This window comes from Neophocaena asiaeorientalis, unplaced genomic scaffold (assembly GCF_003031525.2).
Source record: "Neophocaena asiaeorientalis asiaeorientalis breed wild unplaced genomic scaffold, Neophocaena_asiaeorientalis_V1.1 scaffold177, whole genome shotgun sequence".
Classification (NCBI taxonomy): domain Eukaryota; kingdom Metazoa; phylum Chordata; class Mammalia; order Artiodactyla; family Phocoenidae; genus Neophocaena; species Neophocaena asiaeorientalis.
Genome location: NW_020172779.1, coordinates 18,974,569 through 18,993,933, shown reverse-complemented (window position 1 = coordinate 18,993,933; position 19,365 = coordinate 18,974,569). Strand labels below are relative to the sequence as shown.

Below are 19,365 nucleotides of genomic sequence, written 5' to 3'. Positions count from 1 at the left end.
CCTAATTTGTACCACCTATCATGATGAGAGCAAATATAATTATACCCACCATTGTCTGCCTTCATGGCACCACTGGGGGTACAGATGGAGTTCAGGTGGCTCCTGACCCTTATCAGACCTGTCCCGCCCCCAGTGGACCAACTCAACCCTCTTAGATGGCAGCAAAGAAGAAAGGAAACAAGAGGCTGCCGCATCGACAACTATGCAAGTCAACTCACAGAAACCGAGAGGATGCGATTCCACCAGCACTGCACCTGGCGCTTCTCCCAGCAGGACAGGCTAGGAAGCCCTGGATGGATCATGAACAGACATTTGCTTGCGCTCCTCTTATCCACGTGAGCAATAGATTCCTACGTCCACGGAATTCTCAAGCTTACTACTCAGTGCCTCCCTTTTTCTGCCCAAACCCATCCTGGTGAGATTTCCTTCTTCTGTTCTTAAAACAAATCCTTCCTGAAATTCACCCCAAGCCATCCTTCTCTAGGGAGGCTGCAAGGAAGTCAGGACTGTCCTGGTCCTTCTTTTCCATCGTGTCTGGGCCTCCAAGTAAACTGTAGACTTAAGCATCTTCTCCTCATCAGACAAATGACGTGTGTGGAATTCTACGGCTGTAATGCGTCCTACAGCTACCAACACAGTAGAATGTACAGCGCATTCTCACACAGTCTCTTACACTTTCAGTACTGAGAACTGCAACTCACAGCTGCTTCCTGTTTTACAGCAAAGCATTTTTCTCCTTCTCAGCACCGTGTGCTATTAATCCATCAATACAAAGGTCTTTCTAAATGCCTCATCTCCCTGTGAAAAGGAGCCCACCTCAGTCTGTCCCATGGCTTCTTCTTACAGTGGCAAGAGAAGGAGGCTTGTATGTGGGTGACATTCAGTTGCCCCAAACCTGCGAGGTCTGTGTCCTCATCATCACCATCATCTAATATTATTATTACTACTATTATTTTAATTTGAACACAGTAAGATAGAGGCTTGGCCAGTTTCAGTGGTTTCCCCCTACAGAGGGAGAGGGAAGACATTCCAACTCTTCTGTTGGCATCTTGAAGCGCTTCCCAGTTTTGCTCAGGACCTGGCCGCGTGGGATAGCCGTCAGCTTGCATTTCTGTTTTCCCCTGCAGGGGAGCTTCTACGTGCCCTCTGACAACTGCATGCAGCATGCTTACAAGTGGCACCGGGACGTGTGCTTCCTGCTCTTACACGCCTACCGGGGACTCCGTGCCTACTTCCTGACCATCATGAGGGACATCCCTGAGCTGCCACGCATGGAGCTGGGTAAGGGGCTGGGCACAGGGGAAAACTCACCCCAGCAGCCGACCGAACTTCCTCTTTTGGACTGGGGCTCGAGAAAACTCAGCATGCTTTTGTAAATGTCACAGTAGCAAGCACCGTTTCAGATTTTTTTTTTTTTTTTCTTTTGTATTCAACATCACTCTAGCAGGAGAAAATCTTGGACGTGCCAATGCAGGGAGAAAGGACGCAAGCACCCCAAGTCACATTCATTTGCTCATTCATTCATCCACAAAGCATTTATTAAACACCTACTACCCACCTGGTGCTATGGGTACATAATGTGGAGTTGCTGTCTAAGGGAAAATGCCTGTTTACAGCCTTTTTCTTAATTAGGCTGTAGTCACTGTATTGCAACTTACAAGAGTATAAAACAGTCCTACATTTATATATGTAGGTATTTCTACATATATATATATATATATATGTCATCTGGATGACATTAGCAAGCTCTCAGTAGTCACCATATTTGGTTTTGGTTTTCTGGGGGTGGATCGCTTCTTGTCCATCATCAGACATCATGGTCATTGGGCCTCATCCCTCTTGATTGACAGATGGTGGAACTGAAGCTCAGAGAGGTGAAATGACTGCTCAGGGTCACAGTGTGTGGCACAACAAGGCAGGAGCACAGAGATTCTTCAGTGATGCCCGGGGCAGAGTCTTTATATCGGGTCACACTCATTTACGGCAGGTGGCGGGTTGTGGTTTTGCTCAAAGTCTTCTAATGAGGCCCTTTGACCCTAGAACAGAAGCCAGGTCCTTAGCCTGGTATTCAAGGGTAATAACAATCCTGCCGGGAAGGAACCTCAACTTCCCTCCCTGCACCCTGAGACCTTCCTTGTGGAGATAGCCATGCCCTGGCAGTATTGATGGCCTTGTGCATTATCCGTTACTACACTGAACACACCACACAGCAATCATTTATTTGCATGTTTCTCTTCCCCGCTAGACTGGGGGTCTTGGAGGGCAGAAGACCCCCAGATCCCTCACACACAGTGCTTGGCGCACAGGATGAAGGAGTAGGGGCAACGTTGTAGTTGTTGCATGGATTTCTGGTGCCGTCTTACCATCTGGCTTTGTCAGCTCTAATGCCCTCTTTGAAGCACGTGATCTTGGAGTTGAAATTTTTCAGGTCAGATGCACTCACAGGAGACCCACACAGTTCAGAGCCAGTTTAGCTCAGGGGTAGAATGAAAACAGTGTCTTAGCAGTTGGCTTCTTGCTTCGACTTTTTTTTTTTTTTTTTAACCCAAAGGAACTGAATTTATTTGTTCATTCACTCACTCACCATATTTTTGTTGAATGTTTACTGTGTACCAGGCACTGTGCCAGACCCCAAGCGCACAGCCATGATCAGTGATAAAAGTGCATTATGCCTCGTGGGGCTCACAGAGCTGAGGACAGCTGCTGGACGGGCAGCATGTGCTCATCCGTGAGCGTCGGCCACGTGCAAGGTCTGACCACAGCCTCATGGAACTAGGGGAAAGTTCAAACACAGGCACAGCTGCGACCGGGAAACCACAGGTGGCCAGAGTCCACCCCGTTCAAGCTATAAGACGGCGGGGTTGCGGGCTTCTCTGTAGTCGGTGTGGAAGACTGGGACGAGTTGGTGGCGCTGAGCAGTGCTCTTAGCTCTGCTACCCCACTTCCCTGGACTTCTGAACATCCACCTGTATGAAGGACATACAGATCCAGGTCCTAGATGTGTCACACAGACGTGTGTGTACGTGTGCGTGCCTGCACGTGCTACATACCCGCAAAAGCACAACAGAATGTGGAATCGCTTTGGACCACACAAAGTGAACGTGGGGCTCTCCTGTTTCTCAGAAATGCATCCATGGAACAATGTTGACCTTTATCTAGCGTCAACACATGGCTCCAAATCACCCTCTTTATAAACAGGACCCTTTAGACAGAATAGAGAAGGAAAGTCCACAGAAGCTGTATTTTTTTCTGTGACGTCAATGCCGACTTGAAATCTGTGCTCCGTTCATTCCGTTAACAAATTCTGCATTTCAGTGTGTGTCCATTTAATTGTGTGGGTTTTTTTTTTCTTTCCTAGAGTCACTTGCTGTTGAAGAGACACTCTCTCAGCTGTGCTCAGAGCTACAGGTAATTAGGAAACTGACTCCTTAGTTCTGAAGGGCAGTAGTTATGTGGGGCAAACATAGTTGCTTGCTTGGTGTAGAAATCAGAGATGAAAAGACACGACTGGTTACCTCACGTTAGATCTTAAACTGAAGAAATACTCTTCCATCCACTGCTCTAATCATTGTGTCTCTTAGACACCTGTCGTGTGCCTGGCCATGTGCTAGATATTTTGAAAAACACCAAACGGGTTGACAGGTCTTGGTTTCCCTGACATTTCACACTTTTTATTTGTCTATTAACCATGCATCTAACAAACGTTTATTGACTGCGGGCTATGTGCTTCTCACGGAGGGTGACAGAAACCTTGCACCTGTGCTCAGGTGGCTCACACGTGGCAGGAGGCCAGCTGCCATTAAGATGATGACTTTGAAAACAGTGCTTTGCGTTTGCCAAAAGTTCATCAATCACATATTAAGAGTATGTGCTTAGTGAGTACTTGGCAAATGCATGCTGTTCTGTTATTTACAATCTCTGGAACACTTTCACATCCCATTGCGTTGGATGGTCTGGGTGAGCACAGCTATCCTCATGTAACGAGAGTCAGATGAGATGGAAAGGAGTGTGTAGCTCAGGGTCAGTGACACAGCTAATCCATGCTCAGAGCAGGACTCATGAGACTGTCTCATTGCAAACTGACGTTTCTGTCTTTTAAAACCACTGTTTCTCATCCCTGGCCTCTCAGTAGAAACACATTTGGACTTTAGACGCACCCTGGCCTGGGTCCCATCTAAACTGGTTGAAACAGAGTAGATGGGAGTAGAGCTCAGGGATTTGCATTTTCATTACAAGTTCCCCAGATGAATCAAAACCACAATGAGATAGCATCTCACACCTGTTAAATAGCTCTCATCAGAAAGACAAGGGGTAAGTGCTGGCGAGGGTGTGGAGCACTTGGTGGGAATGAAAATCCGTGCAGCCACTGTGGAGAACAGTATGGAGGCTCCTCAAAAAATTAAAAAATAGAACTACCATACGATCTAGCCATCCCAGTTCTGGGTCTTTATTTGAAGGAAATGAAATCGCTATCTTGAAGAGGTATCTGCACCCCCATGTCCATTGTAGCATTATATACAATAGCCAAGACATGGAAGAAACCTGAGTGTCCACCCAAAGGCGTAAAGAAAACGCAGTGTGTCTGTATGCAGTGGTATAGTATACAGCCATCAAAAAGAAGGGAATCTTGCCATTTGTGACAACATGGATGAACCCTGAGGGCATGACGCTAAGTGAAATAAGCCATTCAGAGAAAGACAAATACTGTATTATCTCACTTATATGTGGAATCTAAAAACAAAAAAAAGCTCATAGAAACAGAGACCATATTGGTGATTGCCAGGGGCGATGGGGGGAGGTGAGGGGAATGGGGGGAGGTGGTCAAAAGGTATAAGCCTCCAGTTATAAGTAAGTTCTGGGGATACAGCATGGTGATCATAGTTAACAATACTGTATTCTATATTTTAAATTTACCAAGAGAGTAGATCCTAAAAGTTCTCATCACAAGAAAAAGAAAACTGTAACTATGTGAGGTGATAGGTGTATTAAGTAACCTTGTTGTGGCCGTCGTGTCGCAGTATGTACATGTATCGTTATGCTGTACCCCTGAAACGTACAAATGCACCAGGGGTCCCCCCACTGCAGCCTGCGAGTGCAGGGGGAGACGTGGATATGTCCCCATGCGTTTGGCCACAAGCAGACAGAGAGGAGCATCATGGTCCCTGAACCACTAAGGGATGGGCCGGGGGCCTGAACCCAAGGCCGTCTGCGAGCCACCGCCATATTGATACATCTGGTCCCTGCAGTGGTTCAGGCCGCAGCTCAGGCTACCAATGAGTTCTTAGATATATTTCATGAAAACGCAGCGGGTTGCCCGCTTCCTTTGGTACCGGCCCCCAAACTGCAGGGAAAAGGCCCCTGGTTTTGAGTGACAGTGTTGCCTCAGGCTTTATTTGGTACAAAGCAACCAAATTAGCTGACTGCTGCAGGGATGCAGCTGGGTGACACGGAGGGAAAGGGGGAGTCTGGGAGGAGCACAGCCTGGTCTGCGGTTTTTTTTTTCCGCCTCCCCAAAAGGCACATTCACAGCCCACAGAACTTTTAGAGGCAGGACATCGCCACCTAGTGGTCAACCAAGCACATGGTCACAAAAGCATCCATCTCAAGGATGGATTGGATAGTGGAAACTGTTTCAGGTGGTTTAAGACAATTTGAAAACATAGAGCTCTACACTCATGGAGTAGTTCATCTGCACCTTTACTCTGTGTGAATCTTATACACGCTTCTTAAGCACCTACGGTGTGCCAGCTACTCTGCCATTTGTTGGGAATACAACAGAGATGGCAGAGAGCTCCCCAGGACTAACAGCCTGGGGTGACACAGATTTGTTCACACAGGAGGCGGGAGCTCTCAATAGCATCGGTGCTGGACCGGGAAGTGTAAGACGAGGGGCCTGTGTGAGCACCGGAGGCTGTAGGTGGCATTAGGAGTGAGGCGGGGAGGGAACAACCATGCAAAGCCAGGGTGAGACTCGGCCTGACGGAAGCACCATGGGTGCTCGGGGCCCAGGACGGCTGCAGAGGGAGCCTTTGAAGCCCGTTTTGGGGGTCTGGGCTGGAAATGTGATTGGAGCCCATGATCAGGATTCCTGCTGTGCAGCCTGGTTAGAAAAGGGATGGCTTGTGCTCTCCGTACCAGGTGAAAAGGTTCTAATGAAACTCAGCCACGTGCTTTGGTACAGCAGACAGGTTCAGATCATGTTGAGTGTCTACCAGACAGCAATGGAAAAATCCTGGTGTCTGAGTCCTACCCTCAGGGATGGGCCCAAACGCTTTACGGTCTCCCAGTGATTGAGTGTGCAGCCAGGAGTAAGGCCCATGGTGAGAGAACGCGGTAGCTCAGGGTGTATAAAGCAGGCTTTTCTCCACCTGACACCTGCTTACCTTGAAGACACAACGCAGGCATCACCTCCTCCGGGAAGCCTTCCATGACCCTTTCACAGCACTCAGGACCTGTCTCTTTCATAGTACTTTGTAGGTCTAACTATCGAAATAAATAGCTGTAACTGGACCATGTGCCCCTTCCAGGACTGGACATATTTATCTTTGGCTTCCCAGAGCTCAGCATACTCCAAGCTCAGACTTCAGTAAACAGAGCAAGGGGCGGAGGTGGTGAGTAAATGAGCCAAGGAGCGTGGCTAGACCCAGGTGAAAAGCACGGCGGGGGGGGAGCTGTATATTTTTCAGGAGCTTCACCTGAAATGGCACTGGGTCCAGACTGCCTCCTTGTCAGCGTGAAGGGCTTCTCGTTTTCTTGCCAGAGAGACCCTTCCACACCCATCATCTGTACCTGAACAGGCCCAGGCCTCTGTGAGAGCAGGAAAGTCCTCTTGTGGCTTAATTAGAAGCTTCCTCAATCTTATCTGGAACCATTGCTGTCATCAACTCGGGGAAGAAAATAATGCTCCCTTAGACACATTTAATGAATGGCTTTTCCTTTCCTCTCTGGGGGCTGAGCTCAGAATTCATGCTGTGTTTGCCAGAATTGCTGGAGTGGACAGTGGGGAGAGCCGTGGGTATCAGGGCGAGAAGGCCAGTAAAGGAAGTCCAGTTCCTAAGGCACGGGTGCCTCTCACTGATGCCAAGTCACCAGCTGACTCAATAAAGAGTTATCCAGTTTCCATCATCCATCAGCCACGGTATAGGTACCGAGAATATTGAGAAGGCTAAAGCTTGGGGTGCAGGCAAAGGAGGGTACCAAAGCACCATATGGCAAGTGGTACCATGAGAGTAGTCTGTGCAAGGTCAAGTAGACCGCAAGGAGAAGGGAGGCTAGGCTTACACGTGGCACACGGGAGAAATTCTGAAAGAACCATCAGGAACAAGAGTGACTGCACGGGCTTCTGAAACAGTTACCTGGTGGAGAACAGACAAGTCCGAAGTGGTGAAGAGAGGGAGAAAGGAGATTGGAAGAGGCAGTAGGCATTCCAAGGAGAACGTGCAGCCCGATCAAGGCCCTGGTGCTTGGAAAGAGCTGTGTGTTCAGGTTGGTGTGGCTGGAGCCATGGGCAGCACTGCGCCAGAGGGAAGGCCGGGAACGTTGTCAGGGCAGAAAGGTGTCCGGTGCTGATGCAGAAGCGTGGCGTCTGTTAGTGAGGGTAACGTGTTGGAGAATGTAAAGATAAGCCACTAATAGACCATCTAAAAGCCTTACTCTCCAGCCTCGAGGTTTTCCAGTGGCCAGTCACATCCCCGACTCTCTCCAACCCAATCCTTCCTTTTCTGCCTCTTAACACTTTGGGCCATGGATTATGGGACTGAACCAAGAGTGGACGTTCCATGTTTGGTCCCTGTCTCCCAACAGAGCCAGTGATGGAAACAGTGCTTCCATCAGAAGACAGGGTCATTCTCTCGTTTTGGAGTTTTGTAGCTTGTGTTGTCACCAAAGACTGATCTTTCCTCTTGGAAGAAGCAGCTTAGAGATGCTACAGGTGAATGATGCCTTGTACCCGGAAGCTAGTCATTAATTACAAAGCTGCAATACCCAACAATTAAAGAGCCCTACAGAGTGTCAAATTCCTTCTTCTCTGTTTTTCTTTTTTTTTTTTTTTTTCCGGTACGCAGGCCTCACTGCTGTGGCCTCTCCCGTTGCGGAGCACAGGCCCCGGATGCGCAGGTTCAGCGGCCATGGCTCACGGGCCCAGCCGCTCTGCGGCATGTGGGATCCTCCCGGACCGGGGCACGAACCCATGTCCCCTGCATCGGCAGGTGGACTCTCAACCACTGCGCCACCAGGGAAGCCCTTCTCTGTTTTTCTTACTCTCAGATGCTTTGCTCCACCCAGCATGCCTTATACTAGCATCAGCCTTTAGTCCAAGAAGAGTGAAGGGAACTTTCAGCGTTTCAAGCAAGGCTTTGAACTTAGTCTCCCCATACATTGTTACACCCAATAAAGGGTTATTTGCTTTGCACACTCATTTTGCAGATGAAGGAACTGAGGCACATGGCAAAGAAGGAGCTCAGAGATGGGTTTGAAACAGCAATGGTTATGTGTCCTGATGCCCACCACTCTTTTTTTTTCCCAGTGTTCTTAAGTTGACTTTTTAAGCATATTAAGCATATTAAGGATAGGGATGGTGTAAACCTATTTTTATTGAAATACAGTTGATTTACAATGTATTAGTTTCAGATATACAGCATAGTATTTGATATTTTTACAGATTATACTAAATTTAAAGTTATAAAATATTGGCTATACTCCTCAGGGTTAACCCACGTTCCTATCTCCTCTGGTGAATGAGGCTCTCTGCAGGCAGAGACACTCCTTATCTTTTGAATACATTTACTGAACTTCACTTTATTTATTTGCCGCACCCTGTGGCATGCAGAATCTTAGTTCCCCGACCAGGGATCGAACCCGGGCCCCCTGCATTGGGAGTGCTGAGTCTTAACCACTGGACCGCCAAGGAAGTCCCAAGAGACACTCTCTAATCCATCTCTGTGCTCCCACGTATTCTAAACACGTGCCTGGGATATGGGAGATGCACGTTAAATTCTTGGTGGGTAAGTGATGAAGCGTAGAATTCAGCGTTAGTCTTGGACCACTGGTTCTCTGGCTGTCCTCAGATATGTGATCTCTCTTCTCAGCTCTCCACAATGAAAGTTACCCCCAGGCAGACGGCTCTCGTAGTTCTAAACTGAAGCTAGCCAAAAGTTCCCCCAGGGGCTCCAGACCTCTGTAGGCTGGGTCCTTCAAGCTTTCGTTAAGACAACCTGGGATCCTCCTTAAGAAATTTGGAGTGTTGGGGGGAAGATGGTGACAGGTCTACTGAGCACGGCCATGTGGAAATCTCCTAGCAAGTCAGATGCCGTGAGGTTATAAAGACTTTATTGTTTCTCGGGAGATGTTTTACGACGCCTACTCTGTAACGTCAGTGTAGTGCCACGGCTTTGTGGTGAGATGGTCTTACAGTTGAATCTCAGCTCTGTGTGACCTTGGGTGTGCTATTTCATCCTCTCTCATTTAATTTTTGTATAAAATGATGGCTACAGTAACTTTACCAAAGGTTCATTGTGGGGATTAAATAGGAGAGGGCATATAAAAACACCTAGTGTTCTACCTGCCAACTAGTAGATATTAATAAGTGGAAGCTATCATGATCGTCGAGTAATGAGTTCAGAACGTAATAGGATGCAGAAGAGAGTCCAGAGAAAGGAGAGGGATTCGTTTAAAGCAGAGAAGCCAGTAAAGACTTCAGGAGGAAGACGGCAGTAGCTTCATGGAGCAGAGGTCCTTTACTGCCACCCTTTTGCCTCCCCAGATGTTGAATAATCCAGAGAAGATAGCTGAGCAGATAAGTAAGGATCTTGCCCAGCTGGCCTCCCACCTGATGGCTCTGTGGACCCAGTTCCTGGACACGGTGACATTACACTCCCAAGTGACCGCTTATCTCACCCAGGAGCATCACACCTTGCGGGTAAGGGGTTAAATGGTATCAATTCTCTAATCATGCACCAGTGATCTGTCAAGGAAGCTTTACGACAGTTGGCTCACTGGGCAGAATAAAAGTCGGGATTGACTTCCGTAGACCCAAGTACTAGCCCTTCTCCACCCTGAACCAGCAGTGAAACTTTATGAACTTCCTTCGGCTTTCACATCTTTGGTCTACTATTCAGAAAATACCTTCCTTGGCTACCAAGTGATAGCAAACCAATCTCAGGGATATGACGAAGTGCTTTGATAGTGTTTCAAAGAAGTGTCTTCACATCTACTCCATTGTTCCTAGTGCATTTTTTGCCCCCAGCTTGAGTGCACAGTGGCAGGTACCAACGCATAATAAAAGACGTCGGTCTTCTCATTTCCGGCAAGAGGACCAAAGCGCTAAGTCTACAAAGCGCTCAGAGGACACACTTGGGTGACTAGCGCTGGACATTCTGTTTCATCTGCATTTATCTATGGCCTCTGTTTTCAAGGGTCGCATATTCTAGTAGAAGAAATAAGGCCCAAATGTACAAACGACAGAACGCAAGCCAAGAGCAGATTCATAAACATGCATTCAATTGTGTCCATAAATCAGGTTTGTGCTAAGAACCAGAAATAGAGAGGGCAGCTGGGGGGTGGGTAGAAATACTAGTGTTCCAGAACCTCTGGGTTGTGGGCTGAGCTCTCCCTGATATTAATATATGTTACTTCCCTCGTTGAGCCTTAATTTCTTTTTAAAAAGTCAAAGCTAGGGACTTTCCTGGTGGTCCAGTGGTTAAGACTCTGCGCTTCCACTGTAGGTAGCACGGGTTCGATCCCTGGTCGGGAACTAAGATCCCACGTGCTGCATGGTGTGGCCCAAAATAAATAAGTAAATAATTAAAAAAAAAAAAAGTGAAGGCCAAACCCACCCAGTGAGTTATTTTGTTTATACTATTTTATTCCTCAGGTCCGAAGGTTTTCCGAGGCCTTCTTTTATATGGAGCACCAAAAACTTGCAGTCTTGACCTTTCAGGAAAATCTGTAAGTAACCAGTTGCATGCCCACATCGTGAACCCTGAGCGCCAAGGACATTCTTGTTCAAAGTTATTTCTTCCCTTCATCTCCAATCATGAAGGAGAGAAGTCTGCCCACCTCTGCACATTCAGGTGAATTTTCTCTGAAGGCAAAAGAGTCAGACAAATTGCAGAGGCAGGAGCTGGCAGGTGTCAGAGAAGATCAATAGACAAAGTATTTTGTTGTTGTTGAGTATCCTTATGGTTCTGTAGACAGAATCAAGACTTCCTAGGTCCCTGAAGACATCTGTGTTGAGTCCTCTTTGCAAAATGAATTAGAAGCAGGTGGTGTGGGCACAAGCAATGTCAGAAAAAAAAAGGCCACCTGAGACTCTGCAGCAGCTATGAAATGCATTTAGCATAAGAATTAAGGCTGAACTACCTAATTAGGAGGACAGATGAAAATCTAAGTTTGATTTCCTCCAGAAAAATTTAAAAAATATTCAGAAAGGGGCTTCCCTGGTGGCGCAGCGGTTGAGAGTCCGCCTGCCGATGCAGGGGACACGGATTCGTGCCCCGGTCCGGGAAGATCCCACATGCCGCGGAGCGGCTGGACCCGTGATCCACGGCCGCTGAGCCTGCGCGTCCGGAGCCTGTGCTCCGCAATGGGTGGGGCCACAGCAGTGAGAGGCCTGCGTACTGAAAAAAAAAAAAAATTCAGAAAAGTCGAAGGGTTGACGTAAGATGAGGTCATTGTCTCTCATTGTAGATTTCCCTTGTGGGCACAATCAGTGCTTCCTCCAAGATGTCTGGCCATGGCTACACAAGTCCAAGCATTTCTTTGGGTTTCTGAATAGTACGTTTGCCTCCAAACTAAATGTGGATGGAATAATGTTTGAGATGCTATAGTAAATCCAGCAGGAGAAACACTTGAAATCCATCCATCACTTAGGACAGACCCGAAGATCTTTTCACCTTCATCTTTATAACCTTATTTTCTCCCCACACTTAATTCTAGTTGGAAAGTTACAGCAATGTTGAAGGTTGCCTCATGGATTCTGAAATTGAGAGGGGCACCAAGGAAAACATATCTCATGTTAAAATGGCTTTTCTAGAAATATCTAGAGTCACTCACTCATGCATTCATTCATTCAGTCCAGCCCCCTGCTAGAACCAACTGTATTTTTTAAAATGAAAATTGGGAGAGTTAATTTGGCAAATGTAAGAATCACTTTGAGGACCACTGAGCAAAGCACTGCAATTCAAGACCACTGCAGGACATCTAATTCCAAATCACCACAACGATATGTAAACCTCAGACTGCCAGGCCCTGGCTGCATTCCCAAGGAGTGTGAACACACAAGGAGGTGACAGACACATAGGCAGCTAGCATCCTGGAAGAGTTTTGTTGGAATGACAACCACTTGTACAAAGTGCAGATGATATGGTATCCGGGAGACCTGGGTTCAAAATCCTGCTCCTCTACTCGCAGCAGATCCTTGAGAGAATTAATTTTCTGTTTGTTTTTTTCCCTGAAGCTCACCTAGTCTTTGTTTCCTTAAAATGGGTAGGATAGTAGCTGTGAGGATCACATGAGAACATCCAGGCACAGGACCCGACCTGGGGCAGCTGCAGACTCTGCTCAGAAGGACTTAGGTGATGCCTGATGGCTTACACAAATGTTTGCTCTTCACGTAGACGCTGGGGATACAGCAGGGAACAGAATAAAGACGTTCTCCCCATGGATCACTCATTCTAGTGGAGAGACAGGCAGGAAGTACATGATACCATTTCAGATAGTGATCAGTAAAGAAAAACACATCAAGGTAAGGACCTAGAAAATTATGAGAAGAGGTATGGCCAGGGTCCTCATAAATGTTTCACAACTAGCCCTCAGGAAAGCAAAAACAAACAAAAAAACCTCCAGTCTGTAGTGTTTGCCAATTTCCATGTGTCGATGCTCCCACCGTAGTCAATTTCAAGCCAGGGATATGTTAGCACTGAATGTGGATTCATGGCTATTGCAAGCCAATATGAACTGGCTCCAACACTTCATCTTACTTCATTGGAACTTTATGCCCCGTGATGAGCAGTTCTCCATTTTCCCCTCTCCCAACCCGTGGCAACCACCCCTCCCCTCTCTGATTCTAGGAATCTGACTAGTGTAGACGCCTCATGTATAGCGGAGTCATGCAATGTTTGTCCCTCTGTGACTGGCATTATTAGCGTAATAGTCTCAAAATCCATCCCTGTTGTCACAGATTTGCAGAATCTCCTTTTTCAAGGCTGAATAATATTCCGTTGTCCCACATTTTCTCTATCCATTCATCTGTCCATGGGCAGTGAGCTTGTTTTCATATCTTGGCTGTTACGAACAGTGCTGTTATGTGCATAGGAGTGCTAATATCTCTTAAATATACGGATCTCAAGTATTTGGGATAAATACTCAGAAGTGGGATTGCCAGCTCATATGGTATCTCTATTTTGGAGTTTTTGAGGAACTTCCATACTGTTTTCTACGGCAGCTGCACCATTGTGCCTTCCCCTCAACAGGGCACAAGGGTTTCAGCCTCTCCACATACTCACCAACACTTGTTTGTTCCAGTAATAGCCATTCCTAACAGGTGTGAGGTGGTAGCTCATAGGGTACATGCCCTGGAATTTTTAGTTATTTGTTAACACGTGAGAAGCATTGTTTGAGGTGTGTGGTCACATTCACAATGTCTGTATACTACATTCCAGCAAGAGAGAACTCCCTGCCTACAATAACTTAGTTCTGACTCTCCAGCATCTACCCTGTTGTATTATAATTACCTGATTAACCACCTAACTTATTCATGACTCTATAAGTTCTTTAGGTCCAGAATCAAGTTTCAATCCTCTAGGTTTACTCCCTACCCTGTACACACCATCCTATGCATGTTGGTGTTCAATCAATATACTTTGTTAATAAGCTGAAAACTGGACCAAAAATTGATGAGAGCTGAGAAGTGCAGAACTGATTGCACCAAAGTTCCATTTAAATATTCAGACAGAGGCCCAAAGGATGATGAATTTGCAACGGCCTTCATGGCCTTGAGGGAGAGAATAAATTGCTTCTCTTTTTCTTTCATAGGTTAAAATCCAATTGAGAAATAAGAGGCGAATGAAATACACACATTTAATATTTATGTTAAATATACATATATAAAATAGCACATGTGCGTATATGTCCTTCTTCTTCATATTTCTTACTGAGGATGCTAGATTACAGAAGTTGCCCTGGCCTGTGCAACGTTCCACAGCTACAGAACTGTTCTCTGCGGGCAGATAATCTAAAGGGCTGGAGAGTGAGTTTGGGACTTCCAGAGTCAGGCTGCTCTAAAAACGTCTGCAGTTGGACAAAGAGACAGAAAGACAGACAGACAGAAAGCTATGCGTGCTCAATTCTTCTCCCAAACTCACCAACCCGATAAGAGCATCATCTTCGCTTGGGCAAGAGTGATTGAGCTGGCATGGAGAAAAATGATGGATTGTTAATAATTTTCCCTTCGTGGGGGAAAAATAAACTCTTGCCATTTTGCAGGGACTTGAGGAGAAGGGAGTAAACGTTTTCCACCAGCCCAGCCTTTGAACTAGGAATACTATTTATTTCAAATTCTGGAATCATATCACTACTCGTGGAGTGATATCTGGGTCATGGAGGAGGAATAAGGGGCCTTTTAAAATCCTGTAGGCAGGAAACCAGAAATATGGCTCCTGAACTAGGGGAATTGATACCCTAATCAAGGATCCTGTTGTCCACACAGCAAGCAGTAAAAAGGCAATTTTAGATGGTTCTGAATTCAAATGCCACCAAATACGATTAAGACCCTAAGTGCTATAGGTAGTTAGAGAAGTAGGAGTAAAGTATATATAGATTCAGGTGTTTCCTCCAAAACACGAATTTACGATTCCTAGCTATTTAGAAACTCAGCGTACATTCCACTAGAATGGTATTTATTACATTCTACTAATTGGTATGTGCTAAATGCCCTGGGGTTTTGCCTAAACACACAATCCATGTCAGCACCGAGAGCAGTTCTGATTCAAAGCAGACTAGGGCTTTGGGGGCTGGGTAGGTAGCTGGGAAGAAAGGGAGGGGAGACAGACAGATGACAATTGTTAGAGTCTACTGAACATTTTCTGAATGCTGTCTTGGGATAAGAGGGATGGAGCAGTAAGTTTAAAACCTTTAAATCTTCCTTGAATGCTCATCGGGTCTGTGTTCCCCAGGATCCAGACCCACAGCCAGCTGTCTCTGGATGTCCGGAATTCAGAGTACCTCACCACCATGCCCCCGCTCCCCGCAGAGTGTCTGGACATTGACGGCGACTGGAACACTCTGCCCGTTATCTTCGAGGACAGATACGTGGACTGCCCTGCCACAGGTGTGCCTTCTCCTTTTTTGCTTTGGAAACCTCAAGGGTAGGGCTTACCACTGGGTTCCCATCAGTTGCTCTGTGTACGTCCCAGCAGCCATGGGAACAAATCAATGAAGTATTTGTCAGTTCCTAGAGGAGAAGCAAGAGCTAAGGGTAAGCTTGTTATTGGAAATGACTTTGTTGCCGTGAATGGGCAAAGCAATGGAAGCAAAGGACACTTAGAGTAAAGACTCCCTTTTGGACTCCTGGGGTGGAATTGTATTTAGTGCTTTAGTGTTTTCACCTGTAACATGGGAACCAAATTCTCCCCCTCACCAGAGTCCCCTGAGAGTCAGATGGAGATCTTTTCTTATCTCAAATGTACAATTCAAATATAAATTCATTTCTGATTGAACCTAAATGGCATTCGGTTGACATTCCTATGCGGTGCTTGCTTTATGGAACGAGCCAGGTGAAGTATTTGAGAAGGTGGGCACATAAATATATGGATTAATGGATGAACAGCTCACTTCAGGGGGAAGAGGTAACATGTTTGTGTGTGTGCGTGTGTGTGTGTGTGTGTGTGTGTGTGTGTGTGTGCGTGATTGCAATCTGTTTTGCTGGGGCTGCACAGAGTTTGTTAATGAACGGATCCATCAACTGGAAGGAGCCTAGTGCAAACTGTAGAGAGAATGTCCGTTCCCTGTCCCCTGCACAGCCCTGCTCATGGAAACACAACAAGTTCGTACAAATGACAGAGCTGAAAGAGACCCATGATCCCTTAAAGGACCAAACTATGCCAGCCCCTATGCTGGAGGTTTTATGAGCTTTATCTCTTTAACCCTATAAACAACCTCAGAAGTCTATTTAACAGAGAAAAACTGAGGCACAAAGAGGGTAAATGTTAATCAAAGATGACCCAGCTTGTAAAAGCCAGCATTCAAAGCCGAGTCACTGCAGTGCCAAAGCCCGTGTCGGCTTGTCATCTCTGGGCAAAATATTTTTTAAACCATTCTATTGGGTTGCCCATAATTAAAGGAGGGGCCCCTTAAATTTCAGAGTTTCCGCAATCTGAGATTTGTAGGATGTTTTAAAAAGTCTAGGTGACTTCCAAGGACTGCAACGTTGCAAACCAAGGATGTTATTCGGTGTTCGGTTGTACCCTGACATCTAGTGTCTACGCTCTGTATGACGGCTTGACTGCCTGTGAGCTCCAGAGATGGCAGTCAACCAGCTGCTCAAAACAATCTCAATACTCCCTAATGGCCTATATAGGAAAAGAATCTAAACAAAAAAATAAAACAGTGGATATATGTATAACTGAGTCACTGTGCTGTACACCTGAAACTAACACAACGTTGTAAATGAACTATACTCCAATAAAGGTAAAAAATAAATAAACAAATAAATAAATAAAATTTGGCATATATATATATATTGAAAGAAAAAAAAAGCTCAGAACATTGGATTGAGACTGTGTGTGTGTGTGTGTACATATGTACATGTGTTGATCTTCCTTGTAGTTATATGATTGAACTACAGAAAGTTTGAACAGTTAGAGAAGATATTTAAAATAAGCACCCACTCTCAGACCCCCTAATACTTCATTATTAGACTTCAGATCACCTTCCGGTCCTTCTTTTACGTGCATATTCATAGGTACTCTAGTGGGTATACATCTCAGTCCCCCAGCTCACATGTGCTATATATACTATCACATAGCTTTATTTTTTATAAACCAACCTCATTTCAGCTGAGCCCCATCCCTCCTGCAGCTTTAGCTGGAAGGTCAATCTCAGCCTTTCTGGGGCTCCCTGACAAGCCTCTTTACTGCCCATCACATCCCTGCCCTAGAGTTTCACAGTGGCAAGACATTGTTAGGGGAGGTCTTTCTAGGGCCATCTGCCCACGCAGGTCCCTGGAAGCTACGCGCTGTTCACATCTACAGAGTATTTTAGGACCGGCATTGCCTTACAACTTCTGTTATGTGCTTTGGACATGGGACTCGGCTGAGGCTAGGACCCCAGCACTTATGGTCACATCTCCCTGGAAGAACCCCGAGGCAGTTGCTCTCAGAGGCCTGGATACTTCCCCAAGGCTTCCCTCACACGCCTCTCACCTGATCCATCCCCATCCCCAAAACTACTTTTACAGAGTCACCTATATCCATGCTCAAACCCCAAAGATATTCTTTTTTTGGAAAATTTTATTGAAGTAGTTGATTTACAATGTTGTGTTAGTTTCAGGTGTACGGCAAAGTGATTCAGTTATATATACACATATCTATGTAAATATAGAGAGTCTTTTTTTACATTTTCTTCCATTATAGGTTATTACAAGATATTGAATGTAGTTCCCAGTGCTACACAGTAGGTCCTTGTTGGTTATCTATTTTATATATAGTAGTGTGTATATTTTAATCCCAAACTCCTAATTTGTCTCTCCTCCTCCCCTCTGGTAACCCTAAGTTTGTTTTCTATGTCTGTGAGTCTATTTCCCAAAGCTCTTCTTGAGGTTCTTGCTGTTTTACACTTTACTTTGGTGATGCTTTAATCCTGGAGCAAAAGTATTAGCGAATAAAGAATTATTTTCTTATTCCTCAAGGGCTTGGTGGCCTTAATTTTTATAATTTGCAATGAAGTTTTTGGGTTTATATTCCATTCTTTTAGTGTAGTGGAAAAAGGGAAAGAAAAGAATTTCGTTTTCATACTAAAATTGTAATGTTTCTTCGTGGTCTGCTGTAGTACTGTGGCTGGAATACTTAACCTGTACCAGGAACTTGCAAATTCTGTCTATATAATCTATAATCCCTTCTCTCACCCACCCCCTCGCTCTCCTGTCCCAAGGCAATTCGGCTGTTTTCCTAAGGTCTTAAGTTGGCCAGATTGCCTGGATTTGAATTTTTTTTTGCCAGCATCTAGTAACTATATGAACTTGGGCAACAGGGGTTGTGGTTTCTACTCCATAGGCTACTGGGAGCAGTGGATAGTTTCGTCCACTGGCACAGAGGAAGTTACGAATGCATGTCAACTAACACCGTTAGTATCTGAGTCTAAATCCATCCTCTGTGAATCAAATCCTTTGCTTCTCTCATTTTTCCCGTAGTTGTAGTAGTGAAATTAAAATAGCTGTTTTGACAGTCTACTTCCTCACTGGGCTTCCTATGTCCTGTCTTTACTGCCTATGATAAAGCTTTCCTTTTTGTTTCAAGAACCCACTAATCCACCTGTTACTTGCAATATAAGGACCAGACTCCTTACTCCTACGAGGCACTCAAATTCATCCATATTGTGGGCTCTTTCTTCCTGTCTAACCTCATGGCCTTCCCCCACTTCCTCTGTTCACTCTTGCTGCATCCACGTGGGATCCAACCAACACCTGACCAGACTGTGCGGCCCAGACTCCTGGGCCTTTGTGTACACTCTCCTCCCTACTCAGGCTGACCCACTGTCTCCTTTTATGAAGAAGCTCAATTCGTATTTTCCAGCATACAACCCACATGTTCTGGTAGGAGAGCCAGCTGTCCTGTACCATGTTTGTTTCCCAATAATTTGAAAATCCCATAAAGACAAAGACTGGTTCACTATTATAACTGATCCCCACTTTCCCTCTCTCTAAACCTTGGCCCAGCATAGGGCTTTGCACATAGGATATGTCAATCTACCATTTGTAGGACTAAATAATATTGAAATTGTGTTTTCCACACCGGTACAAACAGTCGATGAGAGTAATAGTCATTGTTCTGCTGCATTTCTGAGCTATTCTCAATTCATTCTATGAACACAATTCATTGGCTGTGAAGTAGCCAGGATGCTAGCCTTGGGGATATAGATACTTATAAAACACAAACTCTTCTCTCCAGGGGGAGCAAGCCATGCCCACATGGATCGTGGTATGGTGGTAGATGTATTACAGTACATGTGTGTAGAGGAGACACTAGGAATTTGCAACAGAGAATGTCTAATTGCTGTAGGGTGTGAGACAGTTCCCCAGAGGAAGGGAAATTTGCTCAGTGTCTCAAGATGCAAAGAACATGTCCAGGGAAGGAAGAGATTCATTCTTCACAG

At 45.7% G+C, this 19,365-nt stretch overlaps 1 protein-coding gene across 1 annotated transcript in view; it reads left to right on the top strand.

The window, feature by feature from the left end:
• Window positions 1-19,365, top strand: part of FAM135B (family with sequence similarity 135 member B) — a 160,774-nt gene that overhangs the window by 124,684 nt on the left and 16,725 nt on the right. The window contains exons 7-11 of the mRNA XM_024741259.1: window positions 1,128-1,281; window positions 3,359-3,408; window positions 9,761-9,916; window positions 10,871-10,944; window positions 15,171-15,325. Coding sequence (XP_024597027.1) covers window positions 1,128-1,281; window positions 3,359-3,408; window positions 9,761-9,916; window positions 10,871-10,944; window positions 15,171-15,325 — 589 coding nt within the window. The remainder of the gene's footprint in view (window positions 1-1,127; window positions 1,282-3,358; window positions 3,409-9,760; window positions 9,917-10,870; window positions 10,945-15,170; window positions 15,326-19,365) is intronic.